The sequence below is a fragment of the Rhipicephalus sanguineus genome, chromosome 11 (assembly GCF_013339695.2).
Source record: "Rhipicephalus sanguineus isolate Rsan-2018 chromosome 11, BIME_Rsan_1.4, whole genome shotgun sequence".
Lineage (NCBI taxonomy): Eukaryota > Metazoa > Arthropoda > Arachnida > Ixodida > Ixodidae > Rhipicephalus > Rhipicephalus sanguineus.
This window is the reverse complement of record NC_051186.1, coordinates 39,746,670-39,763,078: the sequence shown is the minus strand read 5'-3', so window position 1 is coordinate 39,763,078 and position 16,409 is coordinate 39,746,670. Positions and strand designations below refer to the sequence as shown.

The following is a 16,409-nucleotide window of genomic DNA, read 5'->3' as shown; positions in this document are numbered from 1 at the left end:
ATCTTCACTTAGTGCATATATTGATTGCAAGGACAAACTTCTTGTTCTCGTGTTTCCGTCCTGTCAGATATCAATTTATGTTGATCGGAAGAAAGCGGATCAATGTCGATAGACAAATTAGTCTCTCAGGACTTGTTCTTTTTTAATCATTTCATGCAAAGTTGTTCATTGATTGCGACGAAAGTGCAGCACCTTTTCTCCAAATTATTTTTCTGTGAAGGCCTGGTATTAATGACCATGCTTACTGCGACGTTTCTCAATTTCCCAGTGCCTTCATTTCAGTTTCAGAAAGCGTACTTTAGAGCTTGAACTTCCGAACATACATATTTCTTTCTTTCTTTCTTTCTTTCTTTCTTTCTTTCTTTCTTTCTTTCTTTCTTTCTTTCTTTTCTTTCTTTCTTTCTTTCTTTCTTTCTTTCTTTCTTTCTTTCTTTCTTTCTTTCTTTCTTCCTTTCTTTCTTTCTTTCTTTCTTTCCTTCTTTCTTTCTTTCTTTCTTTCTTTCTTTCTTCTTTCTTTCTTTCTTCTTTCTTTCTTTCTTTCTTTCTTTCTTTCTTTCTTTCTTCTTTCTTTCTTTCTTCTTTCTTTCTTCCTTCTTTCCTTTCCTTCTTTCTTCCTTTCTTTCCTTTCTTTCTTTCTTCTTTCCTTCTTCTCTTCTTTCCTTCTTTCTTTCTTTCTTTCTTTCTTTCTTTCTTTCTTTCTTCTTTCTTTCTTTCTTTCCTTCTTTCTTTCTTTCTTTCTTTCTTTCCTTCTTTCTTTCTTTCTTTCTTTCTTCTTTCTTTCTTTCTTTCTTTCTTTTCTTCTTTCTTCTTCCTTTCTTTCTTTCATTCTTTCTTTCTTTCTTTCCTTCTTTCTTTCTTCTTTCTTCTTTCCTTCTTTCTTTCATTCTTTCTTTCTTTCTTTCTCTTCTTTCTTTCTTTCTTTCATTTCTTTCTTCTTTCCTCTTTCTTTCTTTCTTCTTTCTTTCCTTCTTCTTTCTTCTCTTTCTTTCTTTCCTTCTTTCTTTCCTTCTTCTTCTTTCTTTCTTTCTTTCCTTTCTTTCTTTCTTCATTTCTTTCTTTTTCTTTCTTTCATTCTTTCTTTCTTTCTTTCTTTTCTTTCTTCCTTTCTTTCTTCTTTCCTTTCTTTCTTTCTTTCTTTTCTTTCTTTCTTCTTTCTTTCTTTCTTTCTTTCTTTCTTTCCTTCTTTCTTCCTTCTTTCCTTCTTCCTTCTTTCTTTCTTTCTTTCCTTCTTTTTTTCTTTCTTTCTTTCTTTCTTTCCTTCTTTTTTTCTTTCTTTCTTTCTTTCGAGTACAAAGCATCTAAATATTATCGGCAACTCTGGTTGGACCCGTATGCAAAGACTTTAACCTTTCTCGACACCTCTTCCTGTTTCAGCATGGAGGAGGAGCAGGATGCCGGCGTGGCCCAGCTCTGGGAGGTGTTTGACGCCTGCGACACGGAGCGGACGGGGCGCCTGGACGCCCGGGGCCTGCAGCTGCTGTGCCACAGGCTGCAGCTGGCCAACAGGGCGCCCGCCCTGATCCACCACCTCTTCGGCCGGCGGCAACGGCAAGAAGGCGGGGATGGGAGACCCGCCGCCATGGTTAGTCGTGCTTTTCCCGTGTGTAACAGAGATGGCAAAATAACTCCTAAGCAATGTGGGCAGCTTGCACTAGTCGTGCAAGGCTGGACTGACGGCGGAGCTTGTGGCTGACCTAGATTATTAGCAAGGTCTTAATTAGCATTCTGAATCAACATGGTCCTAATTAGGGTGTCCTAATTAGCACGGTTTTAACTAATAAGTTCCTAGTTTGTGCGGTCTTAATTAGCAAGGCCCTTTCCCTCTGTTCCTGTTTCTCCTTTCGCTTCCGTTTATCTGAGCCGTTTATCCGCTTCTCTTTTGTTTTCTTCAGGAAGCATTCACAAGTGAAAAAAAATGCCTTCATTGCACATCCATTGTGTCAGCCTCAATGGATGTGCTAGCCACAGGCCATATTATTCGCCAAATCACTGGGCGATACAGAAAAATGTAGCTCGCTGTGGCTGCATTTTCAATGGAGGCCAAAATGTTTTAGGCTCGTGTACTTAGATTTAGGTGCATGTTAAAGAACCCCAGGTGGTCGAAACTTCTGTAGCCCTCCACTACGACGTCTCTCATAATCATATCGTGGTTTTGGGACGTTAAACCCCAGATATTATTATTATTACAGAAAAATGTACTAGAACTATCCCCATTTCTTGAATGTACGTCGCAAAGAGCAAACTGTCTTTACTTGTAGTCAATCCCAAGATGAAGAAGAGGACGAAGAGAGCGCGTGCTGGCCGAATTATTGCATTGCGTGCGCGAGGCACAGCTTAGTTTTCTGGTCAGGTGAAACAGTGGAACGAAAAGCTGAAATAACTCTGTTATTAAATGTAATTAAATGGCATAACTAATTATACTCTTCTAGAATATTTAACAGTGAAGCTGTTTATGGTTGAGGTTCTTCTGGGACGGTCGGCGTAACGCGGCTCGCAGCTCCTAGCAGGTATGTGCCACAGAAATTGGGCAAGCCCCACCACTCACCTCCGGTCCACTAAAATTAAAGAAGCTGTCTATAACAAGCCTGAACGGGAAAAAAGAACCGCTCAACCACTTTAGCTTGTGCAAACTGATCTACTGGCTTCGAAGTGGAGCTGGGCAATTAAAAACAAAAGTAATTAAATTACATTACAAAGTTCAGCTGGCTGAAAGTAATGATATGACAACATGACATTAGTATTACTTTTAAAAAGTAATGAAATTACATAGAAATTATATTAACAAAAGTCATTTGAGCAAGGTTATCCAAGGCTTTTTTTTGACTTCGGATGCAACGGGACTTTTTTGTTGGCCGGCCTTGGTCCCACGTTTGAGGTTTGGCACTCTGATTAACTTGTCTTTGTAATTTTTCTTTTCTCTTTTGGTCAGTTTCTTGTACCACAAGGGTAGCAGAAATACCATATTTTAGTCAAAAGTAATTGGGAAAGTAATGAGTAATTTTCTTGAAATTACTCGCTAGAAGTTGTTCATTACATTACTAATGATTGGCCCAGAAAAGTAGTTCATTACATTAATCATTACAGCAAAAAGTGATTTAATTGCTGTAATTTCATTACTGCCAAGTCTGGTGTGTGGGAAGAAATGTGTGTTAAGGACATCTAAGTTGAAATGCAGAACTAATGGGCATGGGTAGGGTATGTAGCGAGAAGGCGAGAAGGCAAGGCCATTAAAAGTGATAGACTGGATTCCAAAAGAAAACATACGCACAAAGGTGGAGGCAAACAGTTAGCTGGGCAGATGAGATTAACGAGCTTGTAGGGATGACGTGGCCACAGAAAGCACAGGATCGCGTCAGTTGGCGAAACATGGCAGAGACGTTTGTCCGGCGGTGGGCATAGTCAGGCTGATGACGTTGGTGGTGATGATGATAATACCATTTTGTGAGACTGGGCTAGCTGGTAGTAAATTGTACAAAAAAATACAGTGGAGCAAGATGGTAGACTAACGACTGGGAATGAAAATAAGTGCTGACCTTTAGCTTAGATATCATTATATATATTGCACGTATAAGCTCACTGAAACACATGTGCACAAACGGTCACATCACAATGTCAGCAAAAGTAAACATGTGGTTTAACTTTGATTATCAGGCAATTATAAACACTGGCAAATGTTGGCTAATAATGGCTACGTATGGCTAGACAGTTGCTAATGTTGTCTGATGTTAGCTCATTATTGACAGAGCTTAACTACTGCTGCCATAGCTTGGCTAAATGGTGGGTGGTATTGGTTAATGTAGGCTGTTGGTTGTTATAAGAGCAACACTGTTTTTATTCATATCTCAGTGCAATGTTGCTCTCACACGTACATGGACTGCATCCTGAATCAGATCTGCGTGAATGTTTTTTCAGGTGAGCTTCGAGGAGTTCAAGGAAGGCTTCATATCGATCCTCACTGAAGCGGAAGACGAACCACCTGCGAGCGAGCTGGTCACAAGCGATGTTCCTGGCAACACTGGTGATGCCGGAGAGAGCCAAGAGGTTTCTGGCTCGAAGAAAGGTATTATAGCTTTTTGCGTTTGCCTGTAGTTATATTGTCATGTTTAATAACGTTTCGAACACAAGCTTATAGCGAACTGTCGTCCAACTGTTCCGAAACTATGGTGACTCGAATACAATCACTTGGTACACAAACTAGCTAAAAGCCATTCTCGAACTGAGATGTCTGTATCTTCACCTCAAGAAACGTCAACCTGCTTACTGGTGGAATGAGATAGTGAGCAATGCTTTGCATTGGAGGAGTTAGAAATATAACTAAGGCGGGACCAGATATGCAGCCAATGAAAATCACATTAAGCCAAAGCTAGTCATCTCTTGAAATATTATACTTTTAGTGAGTTTTTATGGCATGTTTTTAAATGTGCATGGATCATCGTTGGTTAATAGAAATTTGACTTTCGTCGTAACTTCCATTTAGCAAAATTTGCATCAAGTCGAATCCCAGTAAAAAAACTATAAATGATTATGAAAGATGAGGTACAGTAGATGGTTGGAGATTTTAGGCCATGTGTTGTTATTTAATACGGTAATATAGTTGAACAACACTTGGCTTATTGCTTTCCTTTACTTACTAATATTCTATGTCTACTTTCCCATACTTACCGAAACTCACACTTACTTACCCGTATTTACTTATAGTTTTAAGAATATCACCCATAATATTCATGTCCAAATACTCCATAGTTTCGTTTTGGATGCCATAAAAATATGTTGGTTTATAGGGTATATAATTTTTTTTACTAATCGGTATGCTACAGCTGATGCTTGCAGCTTCAACCTGAATGGTTAGTAATGCATATCTGAGGTTTGTGCAGTGCTACTCTGTTTATTTTGCCGTAACATTAAATACGCTTGATGTGCACAACATTTAATTGCTGGCTTCTCTGTAATAAGGCAACATACATATTGCCATTACTGGGAACCGCTCTGAATAAACATTGTATTCTAGTGCAGCTATCATGAAACTAACATGCGGTCATGTAGTGTAAGTTCCTTTAGTAGCTTGGATTTGAACAAACCTCCGAACCATTGCTGCGCACTGTAAGATGTCACAAGCTCTCTCTTATGATAACGTTCCTCCATCTTTCAGAACGTGCACTGATATCCTCCTGTCACATCCTGATTATCTATTGCCACCTTACAGCTTCCATGCTTGCCAGGAAAGCCTCTTCTTGGACTGGCCACAGGGGGGCCTCTAAGCACCGTCGTGCTATCTGTGAGGCTTTTGTGTAAACCTGTTACTGCAGATGCACCAAGCACTCCTGCCACTTTGCAGTTTAGCACTTTCTTACTTGGTTATAAGCATTTGTTCATTTGCTTCAGAAAGTAGTTTGTACTGCAGCTGTAGCCAACCTTGTTTTATGTCACTGTAGGCTTGTAGTCACTGAAATTTTTTGGACGACTTTGCACATGTGCTTGTGGTGTTGAAGTAGACCACCATAGATGTTGCATTTGCATGTTTTTTTTTTATTTAGGTGTATGCATCGTGCTGTCTGAATTCAGTTTGCATGGAATTGTTGGTAGTTGGGGCACCTGGTGAAGTGTCTGCGGAAAATAGCACAACTGCTTAAAGAACCTTCAGACATTTCCGCCTTGGGAGCATTAGTCAAAGGGTAAAAATAGGTGAATGCTTCCACATACCGTATTTTCATGGCTGCAAGCCCCCCTTTTGTATACAGCCTGCACCATCACCTGCATTTCTCAAAAAGACTTAAGGATAAAAATACCGAAGCAAATGGCTATTATTACAAAGCTCAAAAGGGTTGTTTTGTGTTAGTGTTGTGTGATGTTTTCATGAACTAGCACAAATGAGAATAAACGAAGGAATTAAGATAATAATCAAGATGTAGGAGGCAGACAAGCTCCCCTCCCACCCTCTATTCTCCCGTTCCTTTGTTGCCATTTATTAAAATTTGGACTGATTCGTCAAAATGTTTTGTGTCGGCATTTCCTGAAAGAGGATGTAGTTTTTATCCGCAGATCAGATGAGTGTTGCATAAACACTGGGTAGAGTAATGAGAGACAGTTATACACCAGCTTTTATTTTGAAGAAATGATGTGGCTCAATAGTGATAATGTTGAGGACCAAGATTACATGGGCCAGTCCTGATGTCAGTGTGTGGGATGCGTCTTCACAGGTGTTTTAGTGTGGTCTAAGATGGGGGCCTATTTTGGGGGCAGTGCACGGTTGTAGCACCCATGCATACTAGTGCATTAACTGTTAGAACTAACCAATGCAGTTAATCGATGGATTTAACCAATAGAGACACCCCATAGCTAACTGATAGGGTTAACACATTGACTTAACCAGTAAGTTATCAATAGAGTTAACAGTCACAGTTCACTGATAGAGTTAAACAGTATACTTAACCGATAGTAAATGATAGTTTGTTGTAGAGTTAACCGACAGAGTTAACAAAGAGTGTTAACCATTAGGTGTGCCGATCAGCATAGCTCAGCAGTCTGCCATTGAACAATTCACTTGACTTTGACAGTCATGCTCCGATAGTTTCTGCCCAATTTTCTTTTGGCATTCTGTCTTCATTTCTGTAGCATTGCCTTACCACCAGTGTGGTAGAACTTGTTTTGCAGTGAAATTTTGTTAGTTAATCAATCAACAACTTATTGATAGAAAAAGCTACCCTCTCCTCTCCTGTTACCGAATCAAGCACTCGTCAACTAGAGTGGTTGGACCCGTGCGCATGACCTGTGGCGTGGAGGCAAGTACGAAGTGCAGCGGGGAGTGTGTTCCGTGCAGGAACCTCTGCCAAGGCTGTAAAGCATGCCAATCGATGTGTCTTGTGATGTGCCTTGCGATGTTCGTGTTTTCATTGTAATTTTTTTCATCTCGCAGATCGGGAGGTATCGCCAAAGTACGTCCTGGGTGAGAAGAAGTACGGCCGAAGATCGAGACCAGCTTCACAGGCCGATGTTGACGTGGAGATCTCTTCGGATGAGGATTTCAGCGCTGATGAGGTCCTCAGCCCAACTACGGCCGAGGGTTCTGGGAACGTGATGCTGAAAGCTAACCCCAGTGTAAGAATAGAGCTAATCTAGTGCATGTGCAGGTCTCTGCAGGAGTAGGACAGGATATTCCTAAAATTCTATTTGCATAAACAGATAAAAAAACAGAGCACATGTGATATACAAATGTCCAATGTTCTTTCATTCCAATTTTTTATCTCTTTATCCCTTTCAATGGCAACGTGTACAGTAGAACACATCAACCATAGAGGTTTGTCTCACACTGCGTGTTACGTCAACCAGCTTGAAACACGATGTGCATATTTGTAGATTCCTCCTGAGCGGACATCTAACATTCATTCGCTCATTTAACTTCATTGTGCAGTGTATTGCTGCAGATGACCTCTTTGCTGTAGACACAACTGTAAAATGCACCATTCCAAAAGCCTCACCAAAACTATAATTTTTGTTTCCCAGAATGTATGTAACTGATAACTAATTTCCCATGTTTTTTTAGCCTGAAATCTGATTATCCTAAACCGATATATAGAGCAGGTTTGACAGTTCAGAATAAATATACATAGACATAAAGGACATGTGACAAAATGTGCAAAGTTCCTTCCAACTTATTCTTACTCACTTTATACTACATAGGTGCAATGAAGAATTTGAAAGAGCGAAGTGACTATGATGACCACATCAGGAATCCAGCACATGCAGGTCATGTGCCGGATTATGTGTAGGAAACATTAGTGATGGGCACCTTACCAGCAAACATTAAGCGTTACAGTTAGTTTTGCTTTAAGCAGAAAAGTAACCCTGTTTTAATTAAGATTACAAGTTTCAAAAATATAAATTGTCACAGTTATTCTGAAAACTTACAGTACGCTCCAATCTTACAGTACGCTCCAAGAAAAAATAGAGTAGTTGGGGAGTATTTCTGCCACACAGTGATAATCATCATTCACCTCGCGTACTTTCCTCGCGTTATCACTGCGGCCCCTACACTTCCCGGTCACGAACGGCGCTCGCATTGTCAGTGTGACATGGCATTCTTGATAGAAAAGTGACGAGAGCTGGGTTTTTAAAAAAGGAAATGCGAGCAAGCCAGATGATGATTATTGTTGTGTGGCAGAAATACTCCGCAAATACTCAATTTTTTGTTAGAGTGTACTGTAAGATTGGTAACTGAGATGTCAGAAACATATTGCATATTTCGATTTGTGTTCCCAACAAGGAAATGCCATCACCTTTCTGTAACGAATATCTGGATCAGCTTTATTAGATGCGAAGCATTTCTTAGTGAACCCAAGGCACTTTGAGCATTTCTATCTACGTATCTATCTATCTAGCTATCTATCTAGCCGCCTACGTCTGGGCGCTCTCGTGATCGCATCCTTAACTTGATGTGGACCGAAATTGGCATGGGAGGGTAAGAAGCTTTGACGAATATGACTGTCCGGTCGTGACATGAATAACGTGAACATCCTGTCATATATGTTGTCAAGCCCTTTCCTCCAGACACGTGTGGCACATACCCGTTTACGGGCTGCGATGTACGGGTATTCGCCACTGGTGATTGACAGTTTATATCTACCCAGGAATGGCGAGAACAGACATTGGTGTTACAAAAGCCAACATTGGCAGCGTTGACCCAACGAATGCAAAGAATAATAAAAATTAGGATACCAGCACAAATCGAACCCAAACATTCTGCGTGGCAGTCAGGTATTCTACCATAGAGCCACGCCAGGTCTACAAACTGGTTTACAAAAACAGCCTATGCAGGCGTAATGTCGGTGCAGCATCAATTATGGTTGTGATGCTGGCTATCTAATTTTACAAGAAAGCAATAAACACTACATATGTACTCCTACGATACAGGCGTCACATCAGATTAACATCTGTGGTTCCAGTGTTGGCTCCGCTTTTATAGCGGTCTAAGAAACGTTACATTTGTATTCGTATGATTCAGCAAGCTATACTCAAGAGTTGCTCGACCCCAGAGGAATAGTATGTTAATGTAAGTTATGCATGATATTCACATCATTGCACCATAAGGTGCGCCCCGCCACGGTGGTCTAGTGGTTATGGCGCTCGACTGCTGACCCGAAGGTCGCGGGATCGAATCCCGGCCGCGGCGGCTGCATTTTCGATGGAGGCGAAAATGTTTGAGGCCCGTGTACTTAGATTTAGGTGCACATTAAAGAACCCCAGGTGGTCGAAATTTCCGGAGCCCTCCACTACGACGTCTCTCATAATCATATCGTGGTTTTGGGACGTTAAACCCCAGATATTATTATTACCATAAAGTGCACTTTGTTTCGATAATACTGACGTATGTGCTCTAACGTGAGTGCTGGCGTAAGGTCAGACCATAAGTTATTTTTTAAACGCCAGTGTTGTCGGCGTGCCTGGTAAGCCCACGATGTGCACACAGCTACTACACTTACAACAACACATCGATCCACTTCGTAATGCTTGGCTGAAAGCCGAAAAATGCAGCATAGAACTACTCGCTGACTGCTTCGCATGAAACCAATTTCCACAAGGCGTGGGATCTCCCGAATTTTTTGCCTTTGTTTTCTTCTGAATTATTGTTTCATCATTAAAAATACCATTGTATGCTAGTCAACCCTGAACGTTTTGGTAACTGTAATGAAGTAATGTTGCTGTTAACATTTTAAAGCAAAAGTGTAACAGTTATGACTTACTTGAATGAAAAAGTAATGAATTACAGTTAGAAGTTACTCTAAAAAGTTTTTGGTTAGCGGTAATGCATTAACAGAAACTTGTTAATGCCTAAGACTGCCAAATGTTGACTGTCTGCAGTACATTTATAACTAACACAGTTGTTAGTTCGCCGTTGCCGTGCGTTTGGTTCTTTCTTTCGTGTGTCTCATATCTTGGCTTATGACATCAAAAGATGCTAAAAAAGACAATGACATAGAATAGAAATCACAGAACGACGATTTCTATGTCAGTGGTGCTCCGATTTCTCTTCTGTGTTATTGATTTTGACTCGTGACTTAAAAAGGCACAAAAAAAAAGACAGCTTGCCCAGCTTTCCATCGGGCTTACACTTTGTCTCGTGCTACAAGTATTGGCAAGAGTAGGTATGTCAGTGTCAAGTGAGTTGTAGAAGAAAACACGGCTTTGTGTACTAAAACGTTTCTTGAACAAGGCTTCTATGAATTTCCTTTATTTCTCTATAGTTTTTCTCTTCCTCTTTCGTTCTATCTCTTTCCTTCTCTTTTTCACGTGTTCGTTTTCGTTTGACACTCGCACCTGCTGTGCGCGGTAGTGGGGCTTGCCCAATTCCTGTGTTGTATACGCACCTGAGGAGTTTTGCATGACGGAGCACAAGTTACTCATTAAACAGCTTCACTGTAAAGAGAACGAAGAGAGTGCGTGCCGGTTCATGATGATAATAGTAGGTTGGGCACACACACACCGAGCTTTGGTTGCCCCCGTTTTCCCGATGGTGGAAGGGATCCTAATTGTTTTTCTTTTACAGGACATGCAGCCTAAAACATCGTCGGGTGTGCCCAAAGCGAGCGGAGCCACTTTGCCGACAAATGTGCTGTCTTACCCGGAGACCAGCTTCGACGACACCAGTCACTTCACGGAAAAGTTTTCCTCGGGCGACTTCAACTCGGCCCTTTCGAAGGACTCTGCGGAAGGCGCGAGGGAATCGGAAGGGCCGCTGATGCCTCCTGCGTTGTTCGCGACCGGTTTCGACATCGCATCATCTCCCATGTTCGGGCAGTCGTTCACCGTGGGTGGCGGATCAGAGTCGGCCGAGTCGAGCCTCACACTTCTGGAGACGAATCCAGAGGAATACCTGCGAGCCACGTGGCGGAAACTGAACGTCGGGAGCGACGGCTATCTGCACGTTGATGAGTTGGCAGGTGTTTGTGAGCACATTGGCATGGAGATGGACGAAGAGGTATGTTGAGGAGACGTGAATGATGACAGAAGGGTGATTGACATAAAGTAACGCAGATTGAAATCCTATAGTAAAGCAGGTGTATTTGTCCCTTCCCTGTGTACCTCCTATAAAGGTATACTAGTAGTGTGTTCTCACGATAAACCTAATCAGTTGGCAGTCAGTGCTAGTCCTGTATCTACTTGCCCGGATTTGCTTTTGCGCTGTTTTACCTATGGATACGTACCAACTGGCTCGCATTCAGACATTACTAAGTATAAAAGGGGTGCCATAACGGAGAGCCTTGTATTGTTGTTGACAGCTCATATTTGGAACTCTTTCAGGACTGCACTAGCGTCCAAAATATAAGGCAATCTGAAAAAAAAGAATTTTAGTAGTAAACATTCATCACCTGTCGGTCTGGTTCGAGAATAACTTGAATGAAACAATTGTTTGACACCAATGAAGTACAATTTCAGTTTAACTACCTTACATTTCAGAGCAGAGCTAAAATTTTAGGATGTAAATTTAAGGGTGCTTGGCTGCTTTTCCCGGAGTCCCTAGTGTGTCACCCCTGGCAAGATTTTACTGCGATAGCAATTATATGGACACTCTCGGTGGGTTTTTGCTGTCGGCGTTGGCGTCCCCGTCATGTTGCATATCAAGTCCAAATTGATAACATCGCCTCGCGCATCGCATGTTCTACATGCAAGTGAAAGTGCGTGAGACCTGGGGACAAACGTGGCTGATCCAGAGATGAAATGAGCTGGCTGTCTGCATTGCATGAAAGGTGCCTCTGATAAGACTGCCCCACGTGTGAGGCCTGTCATTGATGGCTCCTCAAGCAGAGAGGAGGGGAAGGAGCATGAAGGGGCTCCTTTTGGGCGTCACTGAAGCAGCTTGGTTTTGATCTTGGCTTGGCTTTGGTGAAGATCGTGGTTTTGGGACGTTAAACCCCATATATTATTAGAAGCAGCTTCTGTGAAATTTGATCATAAGGGCGCGGTCGCAAGAGCTCGCGCACGTGCTATCTCAACAGCCATCAGTAGACAGCTCATATGCTTGCTGTGCTTTCACCACTTCATATTGAGACGACAGACAACACGAAAACCGCTTTGCTCCCTGGAGTGGCCATATTCGTTTAATTAAACCAGCATTTTATTGAGTCATGTGAGATCTGATCCAAAAGAGTTAGCTGCTAGCCTTACTTCATCTAACACTCCAGTTTGTTGCTATCACATTCATTGCATCGCCCTTGTGGTGAAAGTGTGATTTTTTTAGCCCTTCCCAATTGGAGAACACATCTGAAATTTCTGTGAGCGTGATACCGAAAAGACGACAAACAGGAACACTGAACAGACATGAATAGATAGATAGATAAATTCTTTTATTAAGGAACGGAAGGACTGAAGATCACTGATCGGGGGATTGGGGGAGGGGAGGGGTGGCAGGCACACACTCAGTCACGTGCGCCAAGCCGTGATTCCAAAGTGGGCTGATGTGACAAGCTGATGAGGGTGCTCGAGTATGTCCTTTTGTGCAGTTTCCAAATCGGGATGTAAAAAAAATGTTCTTTCGATGATGATGTAGGAAACAAGGGGTCCAGTTTTGCCATGTAATTATGAGCCATTCGCCTACCCAACTATTACTCATGCTTCCAGGAAGCACACAGATCATGCCCCACTGCCGAGAGAGCAGGCTGCAGTACTAGCTGCTATACTTATGAAAACCACACGAGCAGGCAATCAGTGCAGGGAGCTCCTGGCAGTCAAGATCGCTTTCCCAGGCAAAGGCAGCCAGCACTCACTGGTGGTTGCTTCGGTCTACTACAGAAATATATAATTAGTGCACACTAGTATGAATTACGCTAGCATGAAGGGCTACCAACTAGTCCCCCTTCATAGCACTCTTGTCCAGTACCAGTGCTCTAATTTTTGCTCATTCCAGCATCTTCTATGTTGCGTTTCGACATTGTCAGCAATATGCTTTGTCTCTACACTTTGTGCTCATTCAGTTTGTTCCCACATTCTTCTGCTAACACATTCAGCACAACTTGGATTTTAGGTTTTAGTACTGTCAGTTCTAGTGCCCAGTGGTGTCATAGTGTTATGCATCTAAGACATAATGAGCACTGCAAGAACATTGTTAGTGACTCGACGGCTGTAAAGCTGCCCCTTTTTTATTATTTGGCTTGTGCGAATAGTAAATTTTAGGTTCGAAGCAAATTGAAGCGAATAGTATTTGGTCAAATAATTTCGAATCGAATTCGAATAGTATATATCACATATTATAAAGAAAAATGAGCATATTTGACCTGACCAACTAACCTGCACAATATGTTTTAAAATGGAAACAAGCCAGTGCAAGTGTCATTCTTTTTGGTATAGAGGGAAGTGGAAGCAACTTTGAATAGTAGCAGGATTTGACTTCTGGTAGAATGCAAGTGATAACCTGTAAAATACATTACATTTTAAAATTTACTATACTTACAGCATATAAGCTGGTATAAGAAGCTTTTAAACTTAAAAAAAAATGATGAATCGATGTGAGAGTAATATGTTCATTTAACCTTTGAAGTAGGGCTTTGCAACAATGTGGATTTCCCCTGGATAGGTGTATTCATGGTATAACAACCCTCCACTGCAGGGAAACCACCCTTACAGGGGGTTTCATGCGGTTCATATATGTCTATTCGTTTATTTCGAATACTTCAAAATTTCAGATAATTTAAATTCGTGTCGAAGCGAATTCAAGTACAGTAGTCTCAGTAAACGAAAATCTCTTAAACGGAACTGCTGCTTAAATGGAACAATTGCTTCTGAAAAGATTGGTTTCGTACTTGTAGTGTGCACCCCTGTTCATCTCTCAGTAAATGGAACTCCTGTTAAACAGGAAATATTTTCCTGGTCTCTTCAGGTTCCATTTAACGAGAGTCTACTGTACTATAATATTCGTTCGAATATTCGAAGTGCTCGAATATTCGCACAAGCCTAGTTATTATTGACATTGGAGGGCAGAGGGTAGCTTTAAGCTCTCAGTACTGTAATGATTCATTATTGGGAATTCACTGCCTTCACTTGCTGCAGACTAATTGATTGTTTTACTGCGCTTATGAATTGGAACATCACAGAAAAATTTGCTGACCTTCTGAATCTAAAGAAATTCCTGTCACTTGTGGAAAGTACTAGGGAATGCAACCAAATGAATGCAACAGACAATTAGGCCAAGGAAAGCATAGGTGTCAACAGCAGTTGAGTAATTATGACAGAATTTGAAAGAAATCGGGGCTTGAAAAAACACACTTTCTGTCAGTGGGGCCCGCACCCACAACCTTCGAATTATGCGTCTGATGCTCTACCAGTTGAGCTACGACAGAAGGCGTTCTTTGTTGGGTACTTCTGTGTGTGGTGCGTAATCCCTGGGAGTGTTTGCCAGCGCCATTCATAGCCAAGGCGTCGAGCGTGGAACACCCTTTATTGCTAGAGGGTGTCATGTGACACCCTCTGGCAGTTTTATTAGAAATGACCCCTGGGCAGATCTTGAAGTTCAAATTTATGTGAGTCTTCTTTTTTTCAAATGTGCACTTGCCAGGACCAGCAATGTGGTTTGAAATAGCCATCAGTCGTAATTAAAGTTTAATAATCACGCGGAATCTGCTGTACAACCACACGCTGCCCGCACGAGACTCTTTCAAAAATAATTCTTGCCAAAGGAAGGTGTGGTGTCGTCAACCTGAAAGTGCTGTGTGCACATCACGTGGTTCTTTCAAAATGCTGCTGTGAATCCTCTCCTCGTAAACCTTTCTTTTGCTTGGGCAGCATTGCTGCCTGCAGTGTTTTGTGAATAAGTGAACAGTAAATCTCTCGTATAGTCAAGTGACACCTCCCGTCTTCTCTTCTCACAGATGATTGGTCAGCTGTTCCACACGCTCGACTCTGACCAAGACGGCAAGATAAGCTTCCAGGAGTTCCTCCAAGGCATGTTCCAACATGGTCGAGCTCCGAGCAGTCGGAGTGTCACGCCGCCACCCCTGGCGTCTCCCCTGCCGCTTGTACCGCCCTCTCCTGTGCCCTGTGCCAAACCTCTGGGCCCATCGGAACGTAGCACTGCCGGCAAATCGACTGGCTCCCCGGGTCATCACCGTCACCACCCTGGCTACCGGTGGGTCACTTATCGTCGCATCATCTAAACAACAAAGAATGGAACACTGAAATCATTAGTTAAAAATTAAACTCCTTATCAGCTGCACTTGTGCCTACTGAAAGGAACACTTGCAGTCGGTTGTCGAAAATCTGACCTTTAGGTCAAACACGAAGGCTGTTTATATGTAAGTCGCTGTGCATTTCTGTGTGACCATTATTGCTTGCATGGTTCCAGAATGGTTGCCTTTATGCGCATGCAACCCACCACGATGGTCTAGGGGTTATGGTGCTTGATTGCTGAAGGTTTTGGGATCGAATTCTAGATGCGGCGTCCGCATATCTGTGGAGGTGAAATGATAGAGGCCAGTGTGCTTAGATTGAGGTGCACGTTAGAGAACTCCAGGTGGTCAAAATTTCTAGAGCCCGCCACTATGGCATCCCTCATAATCATATCGTGGTTTTGGAATGTAAAATCCGACAATTAAAAAATTATTACGCACACGCAACGTAATTGCACGTGTAATCTGATTATCACTTTTTTATTTATTTATTTTTTATTTATTTAAATACTCTCAATGCCATTGCGGCGTTACAGAGAGGAGTGGTTACAAGTTAGAGATGCCAGTCTTGAATGATGCATGATCAGGGTTGCTGACGATGGAGGCAGGAAGGTGGTTCCATTCGGATGAAGTCTTCTGCACGAAGGAGTGGAAGTACAGTCGAGTCCACTTATAACAATACCGGTTTTAACAATATATCGGATATAACAATGGACAGCCGCGGCACCGTCAGCTTTTCATTGTATTCTATGGCAAAATAAACCGCTTATAACAATGCTGTCATGATGCAATATCGGTTATAACAATTAAATGTGGGCACTGGGACCAACCCTGAATGAAACAAAAATGGAAAAACGCTGCGACAATGCCACCCCAACCCCGCCTATTACACAAAAGGGCATGAGAGCATACACACAGTGGCCAGGCGATAGCGCACTTGGCCTTGCACGCTGCGAGTGTGCGCTGAAGAGGCTCGCGTGCCACCGCTTCGACTGCAGCGGTGGCATGCGACGTAAGCAGTCGAAGCTGACTGCTTACAGTTTTCTACCTGCTAAAAAGTGAAAAGTGTAAGCAACTTCCCCCTCATTAAGTGCTCTTGTTTATCATGTTCCCCTCATTAAATGCTCTTGTTTGTCACGTTTTCTTTGTTATTTTCAGCATAACCCGCTTATAACAATAATCGGTTATAACAATGATATTTTCATGGCACCTCAGTATTGTTATAAGTGGACTCGACTGTATATGTTGGTATGGCAG

At 42.1% G+C, this 16,409-nt stretch overlaps 1 protein-coding gene across 4 annotated transcripts in view; it reads left to right on the top strand.

Moving 5' to 3' along the window:
• LOC119373358 (blastoderm-specific protein 25D) overlaps positions 1-16,409 on the top strand; it is a 430,103-nt gene that overhangs the window by 89,159 nt on the left and 324,535 nt on the right. For 3 of the 4 annotated variants that reach the window (XM_049420436.1, XM_049420435.1, XM_049420434.1), the window contains exons 2-7: positions 1,375-1,582; positions 3,913-4,060; positions 5,204-5,275; positions 6,914-7,095; positions 10,541-10,972; positions 14,856-15,112. In XM_049420436.1, coding sequence (XP_049276393.1) covers positions 1,376-1,582; positions 3,913-4,060; positions 5,204-5,275; positions 6,914-7,095; positions 10,541-10,972; positions 14,856-15,112 — 1,298 coding nt within the window. In that variant the 5' untranslated portion in view covers position 1,375. The remainder of the gene's footprint in view (positions 1-1,374; positions 1,583-3,912; positions 4,061-5,203; positions 5,276-6,913; positions 7,096-10,540; positions 10,973-14,855; positions 15,113-16,409) is intronic. The other variant, XM_049420437.1, reaches the window with a different exon arrangement.